Below are 15,719 nucleotides of genomic sequence, written 5' to 3'. Positions count from 1 at the left end.
GGTGGACAGAGTGAGCGTGAGGTCTCAGCCGTCTCTTCTTACAAGGGCACTAACCCTATCGGATCAGGGTGGTACACATGGGACCTGATTTAACCTTAATTACTTCCCGAGGTTCTCTATCCAAACATGGGCACAGTGGGGGGCAGGGCTCCTGGGGGACACGACCCCGTCCTTAGCACCGCTCTTGCCAGGATCATCGCCCGCCTCCACGTTGGCAAACCCAAGGGTCATTCGGACGCGCCCTGCTGGACCTGTGGGCACGAGCCCCTCCTCCTCGGCTTCTGGGACTCAGCCTCCTGCTTCTGCCTCCCTCCCTCCTAGCTGCTTCTCTTTCTTTGTGGTTCCCTCTCCATTTCCCCAGCCCATTACCCTTGCCACAGCCTGGCACTCAGCCCTGGCGTTTCCCTTTCTGTCTACACTCGCTGCTGAGGCGGCCCCGTCACAACCCGGCTCACGGAGGCCCCCACGCTGACACCGTCGTCTTGGACTCCGGCCGGTCCTCAGCCGCGTCTGACGAGAGCTGCCCCTCACTCAGAGGCTTCAGAGGCGTCTGACACGCCAACTTGCCTCCAACAAGCGCCCGCTTTCCTCCTCACCTCGCGGATCTGCTTTACCTGCAGTCCTGCGTGTCGGGGAGGGGGGCGCCAGCTTCCACATGTGAGCGCATCCTTTTGGCTCCGTCCTCGGGATATTCACGGTCCCACCACCCCTTACCACGTGGCCTGACCCCTGCTGTGTTCCCCTCGAGGACCACAGCAGCCTCCGGGCACCCTGTGGGAGGCTAGTCACGTCTGTCCTCCTCCAAAGACGTCCACCTCCTCATCCGTCACCGGTGAACGTGTGACTTTATACAGCGGAAGGGGCTTCGCAGATGAGATGACACGAAGGGCTCCGAGGTGGGAGAGCACCCTGTGGTTCGGCTGCGCCCACTGTCCCCCCCGCTGTCCTGCTGAGAGGCAGGAGGAAGGACTGAAGGGGGCTGAAGGCAAGAGGGGATGTAACAATGCTAGCAGAGGGAGAAAAGGGGGTGTCACGTGGGGCCATGAGCCAAAGAATGTGGGCAGACTCTGGAAGCAGACTCTAGAACCTTCTGGAAGAACACAGCCCTGCCAACACAGACCTCCAAAATGGTAGAACTGTAAGTTGTTTTAAGCCACTAAGTTTGTGGTAATTTTTAAAGTTTTACAGCAACCACAGGAAGCTAATGTACACCCTTAATGTGGGCCACAGGACCCCATGTGATCTGGCCCCCGTGACACCCTCTGGCCCATCTTCTTGTTCTCTCCTCCTTTACCACCCTGTCCCCCTCCCACCTCTGAGCCTTTGCAACTTGCTGTTCCAGCTTCCTGGGATGCCTTTTGCTCACAGATGCACCTGGCTAGTTCCGGCCAAATGGTGCCTTATCAGAACCTTTTCTTTCTTTAAAAAAAAAAAGACTTATTTAAATTTTTAGAGAGAGAGCATGTGCATGGCAGGGAGGGGTAGAGGGAGAGGGAGAGGGAGAATCTCAAGCAGACTTTATGAGTGCGGAACCCCACATGGGGCCTGATCCCAGGACCCTGAGATCATGACCTGAGCCGAAGTCAGGAGTTGGATACTTAACCAACTTAACCACCCAGGCGTCCGTGTAAGGTTTTTCTGACCATGTCTATAAAATCGTGACTCCAATGCCCCATGTCCTTCTGTACGTGTATCACTATGTATGTCTGGCCCATATGCTGTATTATATATTTCTCTATTGTCTTCCACAAAAACACAAGCCCCATTTATATGTGCTGCTTACCCTTGGTGCCTATAGTAAGTGTCTGCTGTTCTAAACACTCTTTGATGGACGAATGAATGAATGAATGAATACATTTTACAGATGAGGAGACTAAGACCAGCGAAGGGGAATAAATCAAACACTGTGTCTCCCACATCCCGCTGCCCCAAATTGCCTCTGCTGGGCAGCCTAGGGCACCTTTCAAAGGTTTATCCCTCAGGCCCTGGTCTGTCCTGGTTCTTACCCACTCAGTTTCTGCTCCCTGATCTATTAACAAATGAATGAATGCCTCCATTCATTCATGGGGGCCCTAGGCTAGAGGACCCGGAGGAGGGCTGGAGCCTGGAGAGACTGCGGCGGGGGAGGGGTGCTGGCAGGGTCAGGCTCTGCAGATCCTGGGGAGCACGGAGCACGGAGCTTGGCTCCAGGAGTGAGCTGGGGAAGCCGCATTGCGTGTTTAGGGGGCAGAGGCCTGATCCAGTCCTCACCTGACACAGGACGCTCAGGGCTGCCCTGAGGATTGCAGGGGCCAAGGCAGAGGCAGAGAGGACCCTGCGGTGGTCTGGCCAGAGGCCAGAGATAGAGGGCTGCTGGCTTACCATTGGAGATGGGATCCTGGCAGAAAGGACAAGACTCGCTGAGAAGTAAAATACGGGGTGGGGAGCAGGTGGGATTAAGGGTTCGGGGAGAGTTCCTGAATGGGTGGGGGTGACGGTCCCTCCCAGAAGCCTGCTCTGCTGTCCCAAGCACAACAGGGAAAAGTCTGGGGCTCCAGTGCTCCAGCTAGGACTCTGGGACCTGGCCTCTCTCTCTCTCTCTCTCCTTGTGCTCTTTTCCTGTGTTGGCCTCCTTCTCAGGCAGGCTGCCCCACACAGTGCCTGCGGGCGGCAGCATGCCGAGGCTGCATCCCATCAGGATAGCAAACCCAACAGCAAGAGTTTTTTCTAATATTCCCAGAACACAAGCCCTGGTGGGGGTGGTGGGGGTGGGGGGACGGGCGGGGGTCTTGTTGGCCAAGCTTGAACTACATACCCAAACCTGGCTGGACCCACAGTCTTTGAGCCATGTGGCTGGGGAGCTGGGGAGGGAGTGGGACACCGTGGAGGGGCTGGATGGTGGGCCGGAGGACGGGAGATATCACTTGCCCTGCGCAGGCTGGTGTGCATGGGATTTTCTGACAGAAGGGCTCTGCATGGGGCTGGCTGGGGAGAGAATGGCCAGCAGCGTGCCTGGAGGATTTGTGGGTCACGCCAGCTGCCTGCCTTCCGGGTCCTGATCCGGGCAGGCCTTTCCCTGCGCTCCTACATAGGCTGGCTCCAACCAGTGTGAACGGCCACCCCACTGGGCGCCTGGCCTTCCCGGCCAGAGTATCACGTCAAAAATTCCATGACTGATGTGTATCTACAGCCTCAGATGCTGCCTGGCAACGTCAACGCTGAGGCTGGGGTGCCCACCTGCTCTGGCCGTGGCCTCTGCTCGCACAGTTACCTCCCCAGACCTCAGCTGACCTCACGCCTGCCTGCTGGTGAGTCAGGAAGATTGTGCTCAGCTCAGGCGGGGGAACCTCTGAATCGGAACTCAGGCCCCCCGCCCACATTTCCTGGGGAGCTGGCAGGGAACTGGAGAGGTCCGCTCAGCTTCTCTCTGGTCCTTGTGCTTTACTGTCCACTCTGCTGGAGTCAGTCTCTGGCTCCTTGCTCGGCGGGGAGCCTGCTTCTCCCTCTGCCTCTACCTGCTGCTCTGCCTGCCTGTGTTCTCTCTATCTCTCTGACAAATAAATAAATAAAATCTTAAAAAAACAAAAACAAAAACAAAAACAAAAACAAAACCTTAAAAAAAAAAAGTAAGTCCAGCAGGAGAATGAGAGCCTTTCCTTACAGCTCCCTCTTTAATTGGGCCACTTTAGGTCACACGCTCCTTCCCAGGCCTCTGTGCCCACAAACGCTGATATTGATTGCCCGGGCCTGAGTCCCAGACAACAGAGGAGAGATGGGAAAGGTGAATTTCCATGGGACAGTCAGGGGGCCCTCCCAGCGCCTAGGGCTGACCTGGCCAGGGCAGGTGCCCCGTGCACACTGCTTCCCACCCCAGGAACAGCCTAAACCCCTTGGCTCTGTGGGCTTTCACCAACGACACGGGCCATGGGTCCATTTAAAAATCGTTTTATTATTAACATCATCTTCCCATTTAGCCAAGTGTCTGTCATGTATAAGGAATGTCGGTAAATATTCCATTTGAAGCTTCTTTGTACATATTTCCATCGATAAATAAACTCTGAATTCACATAAAAAAGTTAAACTTAAATAGCTCCTATTTCCTTCTCTTGTAACAGGCATATATTGGTGAAATAGAAACATTCTCACATCAGGCTTTGCTCTAAGTGAGGACAGGAATTCACACGGTGTAGTTACTGACAACAAAACCAAGAGATCGTCAGCTGGTGTCCTGGCTTGGACTAGGACTGAGGTGGGAAACGGAAAATTCACATTTGGTTTCCAGGCGGAGGTTGGGGCGGGGATGGTAGGGGAGGAGAGTTTACTTTACAGCTCTGATAAAAATAATCTGCTCTGCCACTGAATTTTACCTTTGAATATATTCGTCTACATTTGCTGATTAAGTCCATTATCATTTGACTTTAAAACGCAGATGTCGACTAACAAAATATGGCACATAATCCATTTTGAACAATGTCAGTAGGTTCAGAAACTATCACCGGGCTGGTCAGCACAACAACAGAAATGCACGTGGAGAGAGCAATGGACCGGGGCTCGTTCGCTTAGCTCAGTGTGGCCAGTCGCACGCTCCTCCATGGCCTCGGTGCGGGGGGCGCCCGGGGCGGGTGGGGGGGGGCCTGGGGGCCTTAGCGGCAGTGAGGCTGGCAGGCGCCTGCTCAGAGCACCCGGGGGATGATGGTGAAGGGCACGGCCGGGCTGCTGGCCTCCAGCTCCAGGGCCGTCAGGAAGCACTCAGTGGCCGCCGCGTCGTTGCCTTGGGCTTGCAGGACCTCGCCCAGCCCGTTCCAGACCTCGTGGGCTGTCGAGTTCACCTGCACCGCATCCCGGAGGATCTTCTCTGCTAGACTGTAGCGGCCCAGCTGATGAAGGATCAGGGCCTGCAGGCGTCGGGGACACAGACAGACAGACAGACAGACAGACAGTCAGAGGGGCTCCGCAGCTCTAGGCTCTTACCTGTCCTTGAGCTCCTGCACGCTTCCGGGAGGCGGGCATAGATCTCTACCGGGCTGGCACACAGGGTAAGTTCAAGCTCCTCCTGTGCTTGTGGGCAATCGTTCCAACAGTCGCTTGAACTACATATGAAGTGGCCCGTGTTTGGCCATTTTGAAAGATAAAAAACCGGCAATTTCACATGGTTCGGGTGAGTACTTAATGCCCAGGAGTGAAGCCGTCAGGATGGCCAGTCTGTACTGACCCCATGGGCTGCTGCCCTGGGCATTCTGGCTGCTAATGGTTTTTCTTTTCTTTTCTTTTTTTAAATTATTTATTTATTTATTTGACAGAGACACAGCGAGAATGGGAACACAAGCAGGGGAAGTGGGAGAGGGAGAAGCAGGCTTCCTACTGAGCAGAGGGTCTGATGTGGGGCTTGACCCCAGGACCCCGGGATCATGACCTGAGCCGAAGGCAGATGCTTAACGACTGAGCCACCCAGGCGCCCCGTTAACGGTTTTTCTAACCTAGAGAAATGTCATTTGTGGCATTGCTGGTGGTCATGGTTAGAACACAACTTTTTTTTCATTGCCCCTGCCTTTACTGCACCCTGCTCACCTCAAGCACAGCTGTTGTCTTACACAGCTTTATTTTAATTGTTTCTAAGATTGATTTTAGAGAAAGAGAAAGAGAGAAAGAGCGGGAGCAGGGGGAGGGGCAGAGGGAGAGAGAGAATCTCAAGCAGACTCCACGCGTCACTTGGAGCCCGATATGGGGCTCCATCTCATGACCCTGGGATCATGACCTGGGCTGAAATCAAGAGTTAGACACTTAACCGACTGAACCACCCAGGTGCCTCCATTTTACACAGTTTTAATTAGGATGCAAGTGTTGGTCGCCAAATATTTTGCCATAACCCTGTTTCCGAGTCGTGCATCCCTACGACTGATGGGTTTGCCCCCTTTCATCCAACGATGGACTTTCATTTACTCAGTCTCTCCCTCGCGGGGCTGACACTGAGGTTGCACCCACTCCCTTTGCTAAATCACACCAAGAAGAACATCTTTCCAGACAGCACCCCTGCACCCTGACAGAATGGCGCATTTCAAAGCAGTGACAGGGAGAGAGAGGGTCAGCTGGCTCGTGTCCAGCCCAGAAGAGACCCACGCAGGTTCCTGTCTCCGGAGATCCAGAGCAACTACTTAACGGAGTGGAACTGAACATGTCAATTCTCTGAAAGGATGATTTTCAGAGCTTTGAAGTGACAAAAACAAAACAAAAAACCCCCCAAAAGCCCAACACTCAAGTTCAACGAATCCAATTAAACTAAAAACTTCTCTTCAAAGAAAAAAATTTCCGAAGTTAAAGAACTGTCTAGACAGTTGTAATTGCAGATGCACAGCTGTCCTCTAAAAGGTGCAGACAAAGACATGGAAAGTATGTAACCCCGACTGTTGGTAAAGAGATGCAGGTTTCAATAAGGAATGTTCTGTGCTTATGAGACCAGCAGCGGACCGCACTGTCATGCTGATGTGAGAGCGGGAGGCAGGGGACCAACCCCTGACGCTCTGCTTATGGCTCCAAGAGGGACACGACCCTGTGGGGATATAATCTGCAGGGTATTTGGAGAACCTAAAAAGAGGCATATCCTCTGACCCAGTCAGGCCACTTTGGGGGAAATTTGCTCCAGAAGAAGAATCTCCAAATGGTTGTCAAGCTGGTTCCACGGAGCCCCTGTCCAGTGCTTCCATGAGGGTGACCCGGGTGGAGTGCAAGGCCTGTGGCGCCACAGCCAAGCAGAAGCAGGACCCCAGGGGAACTGTGTACCGAGAGCAGGGACAGATGTCCAGCACAGACCTGGCTTCCTGGCCGGACGATGGATGGTGATAATAGAGCACACATTCCCGTCCGGCCGCGAGGCCCGCTTCTGTTGCTGTGGACAAAGATCCCGCAGTCGAGGAGCGCCTACCACATGGTGGGGAGATCTCCCCATGCACTCCCCCGTTTTGTGGGTGAGTCAACTACGGCTCCTCCAGGCTGAGTCCCCGGCCCCGGGCGCCAGGCCAGCTACTACCGTGCTAGGCTAGAACCCTCATATGCTAACTCTTAGGGCCTGCCTGAAATCCATTTCGGTGCAGAGTCCTGGTGGGGGAGGGAGGAGTAAGTAGGCACCTCCATCTCCTGGAGGGGTGCTGTCCCCACTCTGGCCCTCCCTCAGACACACTTGGAGAGCTCGGTGCCCACTTCTCAATCATAGCGGCCGTGCAGAGAGAACAGGACTTCCCTAGGAGGTGTGCAACAGGACTTGAAAGTCAACGAGCTCCTGCCTCTTTTCTTCCAGGGGAGGTCATCAGCTTGAGCTCACTCTAGAACCTTCCCATTCAACCAAAAGAGAAGTAAGAGGTGGGAGGGGGTTCTGGGCGGTGGCAGGAACAGAGGCATGACCATGACAAGAGTCGCCCTACCCCACTTCTTGGAGATGTGACTTTGTCCCTGCATCACATTATTGAATACACACAACCCTTTTCTGAGTGGCCCTACCACCCACGCTGGGTGTGCTGGGCAAAAGGGTGATGAGGGACAAGCCCCCTGGGGAGATGGAAAGAGGCATCCCTGGTTTCTTGGCTGCAGGCTGAGAACAGAATTTAGGTCCTGCCACAAAGCCTGGCCTGCACTCTTTTCCGCCTCTACAAGGAGTGTTTTCTCCCCATCAGCTGCGAGGCTAGGCACATGTACTGGGCTCAGCTCACATTCCCACTGCTTTAGATACAAAGAGACAAGGTTCAGCAGACCAAGGGTCTTGGCCAAGGTCACAGGGCCAATGAGTATGGAGCTGCAGGCCAGCCGAGGCCTGCCTGAGGCCAAAAGCCCTGTGCTCCCCTCTACACCTTCCTACCCGCTCACCGGCTCACTGCTGCCTCTGTCCCTTTAAGAGAGGAGCCTGGAGCCCCTGGGGCACTAACCCAGTTACAGCTGAGCAACAGCTAATGGGCATCTGCTGGGTGGGTCTTCCCTTTCATTTCTCCAACCATGGATCTCCTGCCCATGCTTGTGATGCAGGCGTGGTTCCTCTCCAGGGGATGCCTGGAGATCATCCTGCATATTCACTCAAGGGCTAGGAGGGCTCCTTGTCTCCCTTCAGTGGCCCACAGCCAGGCTGTGATCTTGAGGCTTGGGGTGGATGTAGGTGCCAAAGGACTGCAGGGTTTTGTTAGCCAGAAAATGGGCCAACGGCAAGTGGTGACCCAGGAGGGCCAAGGCCTGGGCCCAGCAAGACCCAGAGGTCATTACTCTCAGCAGCAGTGACCTGACCCACCCTGCTGGAGTGGGGACAAGGACACCAGCCTTTTTGCTGGGAATTTGGTATAGAACATGGCAGGCTGCTGAATCTGGCTAAAGCTTATCCTGGGGGCTCCAGGGTATACAGCAGGGGCCAAGCCTACCCACCCGAAAAATGCCTGCAGAGAACCAGCCCACGGGCTAATCTGACAGCACCCTCCATACTGGGCAGCTGGGGATCTTCATGTTCTCTAGGGTTCTAGGGTTCCCATGGGCTTGGAAATTTCCAGCCCATATACCTGGACTTATATTCCTAATGTAGAAACAGGCTATCCTTTCCAGATGACCTTGAAGCTTCCTGAGCAATCTGTTTAGTGGAATTAATTCCTAAAGCTGGAGCTGCTCAGGGAGACATCAGACGCTTGCCAGGGGCTGCCAGCTCAGGCTTGGCAAGGGAATGAAAAATCAGCCTCTGCCCAGTGCCCCAGCAAGCAAGAGCCGCTCAGAAATCAGTCACATAATGGGATCAACCAGGACAAGCTCCGGTTGGGGTCTGAGCCATTGCTGGCAGGTTGGCTAGAGGTGGGCTGGGACCTGGCTGTCAGCTCCCCCCACCAAGCCCTGGTGAGCTGTGAGAGGCCCTCCTTAGCTTTGTGGTGCTCTTATGCACTAGAACCCTGACACCTTAAAAAAAAAAAAAAGAATCCTGACACCTTTTCCAATTCTATGCGCCCTGCTTCCTCTCTTCTCCAACTATCAAAGGCCTGACTCCTGAGGCTCGAATTTGACTATTCTTACTTCTGGCTGGATCTTACTGTAGTACAGACCCCAGAAAGCCCATGCATTTCTGCAGGATGCATCCCCAGCCCCCTTCCACCTCTCTGATGTCACCATTCCTGGTCTGTCTGGCCCCTCCTGCTGGAGCTCTAGACCATCTGTTCAAAGCCCTATTGATTGTCATTCCCTCAAGATCCCAGGCCACACTGTACCTCCCCCGCCCCTGACCTTAGGCAAGACTACCCAGAGGCTTGGGTCTGGCTCCCAGCCCCCAGGCTGAAAGGAAACAGAGATTTCCAGGACTGACATATTTCAAGACCAGAATAACCCACCTTCTCCCCCATGTCAAAATCCCCAACCCCACTGAGTGACTGTCCAGATCCTGGCCACGTAATGGGGATAGAGAGGAGGCCAAGGAGCAAGGCTGCTCTGGAAGCTTGGGGTCCCACGCAAATCCTAACGAGACCGGGCGACAGCTGCATGCCAGGCGCTGGGCTGTGCCAAGGACCTAAGACCCTTGGCGGCAGCAAGTGGCCTAGCTTGAGACGTGAACTCGCATGGTTCATGCCTGCTCCTCGCACCAGATCGTTTCCTTCCCCGGGAGAGGCTGTGCAAACAGGCTCCCCGCCTTCTCCACCCTGGTGTTCCTGAACCCTACAGGTGAGGAGCCAGCAGGGCTGGTCTTCCTGGAGGAGGGGAGCCACCCACAGGTATCTTATTTGTCCCTTTGGACACAAATGAAGACAGCCTCCCAAGCTGGTGATTATTATAATCAGGTGTTCTGTACAAACGAGATCTTGGTGCTGTACCAAATTGGAAGTAAGGGAGGAAATTAAACCTGTTATTTCAAAAGAGACAAAATGGACTTGGCTAATTTGAGGACAATTAGCCTCTTCCTCACTCATGTCCTGCGTGCGTGCGTGCGTGTGTGTGTGTGTGTGTGTGTGTGTGAAAAAGAGAGAGAGAGAGATAATTGATGCCTGAGGACTGAAGACCTTGCCACATGCCGTGGACAGGCTTCCTGCTCCAGCCTTGGGTCCGGTGACCCACAGCAAAGGCTATAGGACCAAAGCTCCCCTGGGAGACTTCAGGCGTTCCCTGTGGTGCTCTGCGCAAATGCCAAGTCAGCCCTTGGCTGGGCTCAAGGGCATGTCGCGGACCACTGCTGGTCCCTGGAGGGGGATGGGCACCGAGAGATAACATCCCTGCAAGGAAGCGTCCTTCCTGAGCGTCGAGCTGCCGCTGAAAAGCAGTCTTGCAGCTCAGCTCTAGCTGGGGATCAAGCAGCGGTTTGGTTGTGGCTCTCACATTTCCCCAGGCGGGATGTTCCAGAAATCAAACCCTGGGCAGCAGGGTGGGGACGGGTGACCCCTCATGCTTGCCCTGCCTCAAGGGGTTCCTGCCACGGACCCTACCTATGGGCACCCCTCTCGGCTTCTGGAGCAGAGGCCAGCAGCTGCCCTTGCCATGGCAGAGCTGGCCTGGGTTTTGCAGAGGCCGTTGGACCTACCAAGGCCGGGGTGGGGGAGGTCGTCCCCCTTGGTGGGACTTCTGTTGTTAGGACCCTGGGACTGTGATGGCAGCTAAAGCAAAGCGCATTTCCCCAGCCTGTCACCCTTTGGGACAATGACAGAGCTGCCAGGCTGGCTGAAGCCTGGGCATGGCTGTGCTGGCCAGAGACGGCTTGTCGCTGGGGGATCAGGACCCAGGTGAAGGGTTCAAAAGATCTCTGGCAACGGCCAGAGGATCCGCGCAGCACAGGGGAAAGGCCTGGCATTCTCTTAGAGAGTTTGGAGTGAAGGTTAAGAGTGTGGCCTGAGGCTCCCTGGGACAGGGTGTGCACCAGCTCCACCAGTGACCTGGACGACTTCTGGGTCCCAGACGCTTTGTCTGTCTAAAGGGAACAACTTCCAACTCACAGGACAGTCGTGAGGCCCAAATGACAGCAAGTTCGTAAAGTGCTCAGTAAACCTCCGGTGAAGGGTCACCTTGATTGGCAGGATGACCATCACCGTCACCCGTACCGACTGAGGGGAGGGGAAGCTCTTCCAGGATGCCCACGGTTGCAAGACCCTTCACTGCCAGCCCCATGTCCCTCTGGATAGTTCTCGGTACGAGCAAGGACCATCTGATTCGTCCTTGCACACGCAGCCCCCAGAGTGGGAGTGGCACAGAGGAGGTTCCTGGTGCGCATCTGGTGAACCGACGGAAAGACGGATGAGCGGAGGCGTGGGACACTGTGCGAGGGTGGGGAGGACAGAGGTGGGCATGACTTCCTGCCAGTGCTCTCAACTAGTGTGCACAGAAGTCCTGGCCTCAGGTCACCCCGTCCACACCGCCATCAGAACCCCTGCACCGGAGCCTCCTCTGCCTTCGGGGGACATGAGCGATGGCAGCTATCTGGGGGAGGGGAGCAGCCCCACAGGGGAAGGTGCTCTGCTCCCAGTCGGTTGCCACGGCCTCCCCCCCAGGTACTTGGCCATGCACCACAGATCTGACGCTGCTTCTGAAGAAAACCCCAGCACCCTCTGCAGACTCTACTGACTCTCTGGCCGGGCACTCTGGCACAGATGAGGAAACAGAGGGTCAGAGAGGAAATGAGCCTCGCATAAGGCCAGAGTAGGGCTAGATCCCTGAAGCGGCCGAGGAGGGGGCCTGGTGTGGTGCCTGGCACGGGGCATGGCCCCGAGTCTGTGACCCCCACGTTCTGTACTCTGACTCGGCCCTCAGCCCTAGGGCCCCCGAGAAGGAACAAGGGCTTCCTGTGGGCTCCCACTCCTCCCCAGATGTTGTGGGTGGGCGGGACTGGAGTGTGCATTAGCTGAAGCAGAAGCATCACTGAGGAAACTAGCACGCTAGCCCCTGAGTCTTGTCAGGATTTGCCTTTTCCTTCCTGAGGATGCAATCCGTCAGACGGGGGCCCGGTGGTAGTGGCTGTGCTCTCAGAGCGATTTTCCTGTCAAACCAGAATATAAATAGCCTGCCAGGCAGGGCGGCCCTGAGAAGGCCACGGGAGCTGAGGGCTCCGCAGAGACTTTCCTGGAGCCGAGGCGGGAAGGCCAGGTGAGGGGCTGCCCACTGCCTCCCTTCCCCGGGCCTGGCCCTTTCTTCCCTGTGAGGCTCAAAGGCACTGATAGTTCCCAGCACTGGCATTCTGTGGGCGCAGCCGAGGGGGCAGCAGGAGCCCCGCCCTGCTTCCCAACAATGCCTCCAAAAGGAGCTGAAAACGCACTAGGTTGGGGCGGGGGCGGGGCTCAGCTTCTCTACCTGGGTTCCGGCAGCTCTGGGGGAGGTCTGGTCTATACCAAGCTCTGTTTTATGTTTCCCTTCTGTGTGTTTTGAGCGTTCAGAAATGCACACTGCCTTGCCAGGGGGCTGAGTGTGTGCGTCCTGGCCAACGACGCTGGCCTTGGAAGGGCCTGCCTAACCGGGCCAGGAGCTCCTAAGGGCTCAGATGCTAGGTGTCCTGGGGGACGCCAAGGTCATCACTGTCCCTATAGCCCTTACACACGTCTGCCTGCCGAACCTCTGGAGCCAGGGGAGGCTCACACACTTCAATTCAGCCCTCTTTGCTCAGTCAGTCAAGAGCGACTTGGGGAAGGGCCTCCTGGAGGGTCAGCGGGTCGGAAATCTGGAGTAAGGACTGGTATAGAGTTGGTCTTTTCATTTTGGCCATTTTACTTTGTTCTGGCTCAGTTTCCACAAAGGCTTAGGCCAATCATTCCCTGCAAACTCACGCCCGTCTAACCACAGAGAGCAGGCTCGTGTGTGGCGGCCACGGCCGCTAGCCGGGTTCCAAGTCCCGTCCACCTCACCTGGCCCTCATGCAAAGACAGGACATTCATGAGACCACTTAACCTTTCGAGCAAAGGGCCTTACCATCCTGTACCAAGGACTCGGACTGAAGAGCAGGAAGGAAGAGGCTGAGGGACAAAGGGGAGAGGGAGACGTGGGCTGAGCAGCTCCTGGGGAAGGGCCAGTGGCTGGACAGGCTGCACTGAGAAGGGACTCTCTGTGACGAGGAGAGAGGAAGTCAGGCCCCCATGGTAGCTGGCCCTGCTCCAGCTGTGGTGGGGCCAGAGGTGGGCACTACGGCAATGTGTTCTCCAGTCTGCAGCTGGGCAGGCCTGGGGGCTGAGGGCAGGACAGACACCCCCTGGAGGCCTTCCCTTGCGGTGTGCTGTGAATTGGAGCTGAGGATTCCAGAACCGGGGAAGCAAAGACCCCAGCCCTTCCATTCCCTCCACCCAGGGAATGACCTGAGAGGCTGTCTGTATCTTTGTTCACTCAGGGTATCTGACGGCTGTGGGAGGCTGTGCTCCCCCGGGGCCCCTTTTCCAGGTCAAATGCTTTATTTGAAGAAATATGCCTTCTGGAGACCAGGCCTTTCTAGCACTGAACTCAACTCGGAAGGAAACAAAACTCAATTTTCCCCAAACCTCTTATTTTTCTAAGCCAGCAGCCAACCATCCATGGAAGCAAAGCTCCTCGGGGTGAGGAGGGGGCTAGGGCCTCTGCTTTATGACGCACAAGCTCCTGCTGCAGTCTCTGACTGGCAGCCTCCCACTGTGGCTTACTCCCTCCAGTGACGGGGAGCTCACCACTACCCCGGGCAGCCCACACCATTAGTGGGCAGTATGAACTGTCAGTTAAAAATGTGAAGCCCTAACTAGGCTTTTTTGTCTAATTCCCACTCTGATATTCATTGAGTCCTCTGGAGTCATGTGGAAAAGGTCCCCTCCCCTCTCCTTTTCACCAGACAGTCCTTCAGGATGTGAAGAAAGCTTCCAGAATCACACACACGCATGCACACGCAGTCCAGGGCGTTAGAGGAACGGTAAACGCAGGCCACCCTCACCCCCCTCCCCCACCTCACTGAACTCTGCCGCTGAGCACAGCCCCCGAAGGATGAGCCATCAGGCTCCAAGACAGTGTGAGTGTGGCTTTCCTTTTCGTAAAGCGGGTGACTGGCAGCATCTTTTCAAAGGCGTCTCTCCTCCAGAATGGTTAGGAATATTCTGGAGAAGCTAATTTTGCAAATAGAAGCGCGACAGGCTGTCAGGCAGGAAACATGCCAGCAGTGAGAAATGGGGGCAGTGTGGCCGTAAGCCAAAGGGCCTGCCCAGCCTCGCATGGATTTCACGCAGAAATCCCAATTTGGCCCCAAATTTCCTCCGGCCTCATTTCTTTGAAACTGGGTACTTCAGTGTTGGTGCCAAAATATCCACGTGCTGCGGCGGCTTGTAGAGGACACTCGCCAGGGATCACTGGGACCTTGAGGGAGGGACACAGCCAGCCTGCCAGCAGCTTCTGAGCACCAGCGACCCCCAGCCTGGCCCTGCTGTGGAAACGTGTCTGGGGCGTGGTTGGGGTGGCTGAGAGGAGCGCAGATGTATTCCCCAGAGGGCTGGCCCTCCGCCCAGATCACGGACTGGGCTCAGGAACAGCACCCGGGTCCCAGGCTGCGTGGGTCTGTTGGGTTGACTATAACCACAAGTGCTTCTGGCTCTTTCCTCCCTTCCGTAAACTTCACGAGCACCTGTGGATGTTCTGACCCCAGCACGCTGAGGGCTGGGAGCTCAGTGGCATAGACCGTCACTCCGGTCTTGCGCCCTGCCCTCTCTGAGCCAGACAGGGCCGAGTGGCCCTGCGGAGGCCCAGCATCTAGAACAGGAAGGCCTGCTGGAAGGAGGAGGGAGCACATCTTCAAAGACATAAAACGCCCTTTTCTTAACAAATGAGAAAACTGGAGCTCAGAGTCGGGGTGGCTGGCTCACGGCCACATAGCTACTCTAGCCTCTAAAAGCTTCGTGTGGACGGGCCTGTGGGCAGTCACAGCTGCGAAGGGCCTTATTGATGACAGAGACATGAGAAAACGGTCCTGGGCGGGCAAGCACCGGGCTCAGTCACCCAGCTTGAGGGAGGCCAAGTTGGGTCTTGGGTTCCAAAGGGCCAGCTCAGGGCTCCTTCTCTAGGTCAGGGGACCAGGGTCTCTGGAGGGTGGTGGGTATTTAGGGGACCAAGAGACACATTCTAAGACGACTTCTTAGGGTTAGCTGGCTCTGGGCGGAGCTGCTGGGAAGCAATCCTCTTTGGGGGCGAAGTTCTGGGGATGTGACTTTCCTGTCCAGTTCCATCAGCCTGCCTGGGCTCTGCAGGTCCCTCTCCCAGGTGGTGGCTGCCGCACTCCAGTGGGGTTAGACTGGGATCTCTCCAGACCTGGGTGAGCACCACGGGACCTCGCTTGAGAGGGGCTGACAGGGCTGCTCACAGGGGCATGACAGGAATAAAGCCCACCCTATCCAGAACCCTATGCTGGCAGCCCGGATGGTAGCGCCCCGCCAGCAGTCCCTCCAAGTCTGGACCCTGCTGTGCAGAGGAGGACAGCCCAGCTCCCTTCCATTCGGCCTGCTCTGCTCATCCTATAACTGCCCCTTCTGTAACGCCTGCCGGTGCTGATACCATTTAGGAAACTGGTCACCCTCCAAATCAGAGATGGGGTACTCTGTGCCCTCAGCAGTAACCCCCACCCTAACTAGAACCCACTATCTAGCACTCTGACTCCCTTTCTTTATTTGCCCTTTGGAATGAATGGTGTGAAGGTTTTGTTAGTCAGGAAAAACAATGTTGGAGCCCCTACTGGACTTCAGCATTGTAAAGGCTAACAAGGCATCTGCCTCCTCCCTGGAAACCTCTCCAAGGCAGCCTGTGAGCTGCTCCCTCTCGGTCCCAAG

The 15,719-nt window shown here is 55.9% G+C and overlaps 1 protein-coding gene across 4 annotated transcripts in view; it reads right to left on the bottom strand.

Moving 5' to 3' along the window:
• Positions 1–3,908: 3,908 nt before the first annotated feature.
• The window catches only part of TTC7B (tetratricopeptide repeat domain 7B), a 247,880-nt gene continuing 236,069 nt past the window's right edge, over positions 3,909–15,719 (bottom strand). For all 4 annotated transcript variants that reach the window (XM_032344681.1, XM_032344682.1, XM_032344683.1 and 1 more), the window contains one exon: positions 3,909–4,874. In XM_032344681.1, coding sequence (XP_032200572.1) covers positions 4,653–4,874 — 222 coding nt within the window. In that variant the 3' untranslated portion in view covers positions 3,909–4,652. The remainder of the gene's footprint in view (positions 4,875–15,719) is intronic.

Source organism: Mustela erminea, chromosome 5 (assembly GCF_009829155.1).
Source record: "Mustela erminea isolate mMusErm1 chromosome 5, mMusErm1.Pri, whole genome shotgun sequence".
Lineage (NCBI taxonomy): Eukaryota > Metazoa > Chordata > Mammalia > Carnivora > Mustelidae > Mustela > Mustela erminea.
The sequence above is the reverse complement of the archived record's forward strand: the minus strand, read 5'-3'. Positions and strand labels throughout refer to the sequence as shown.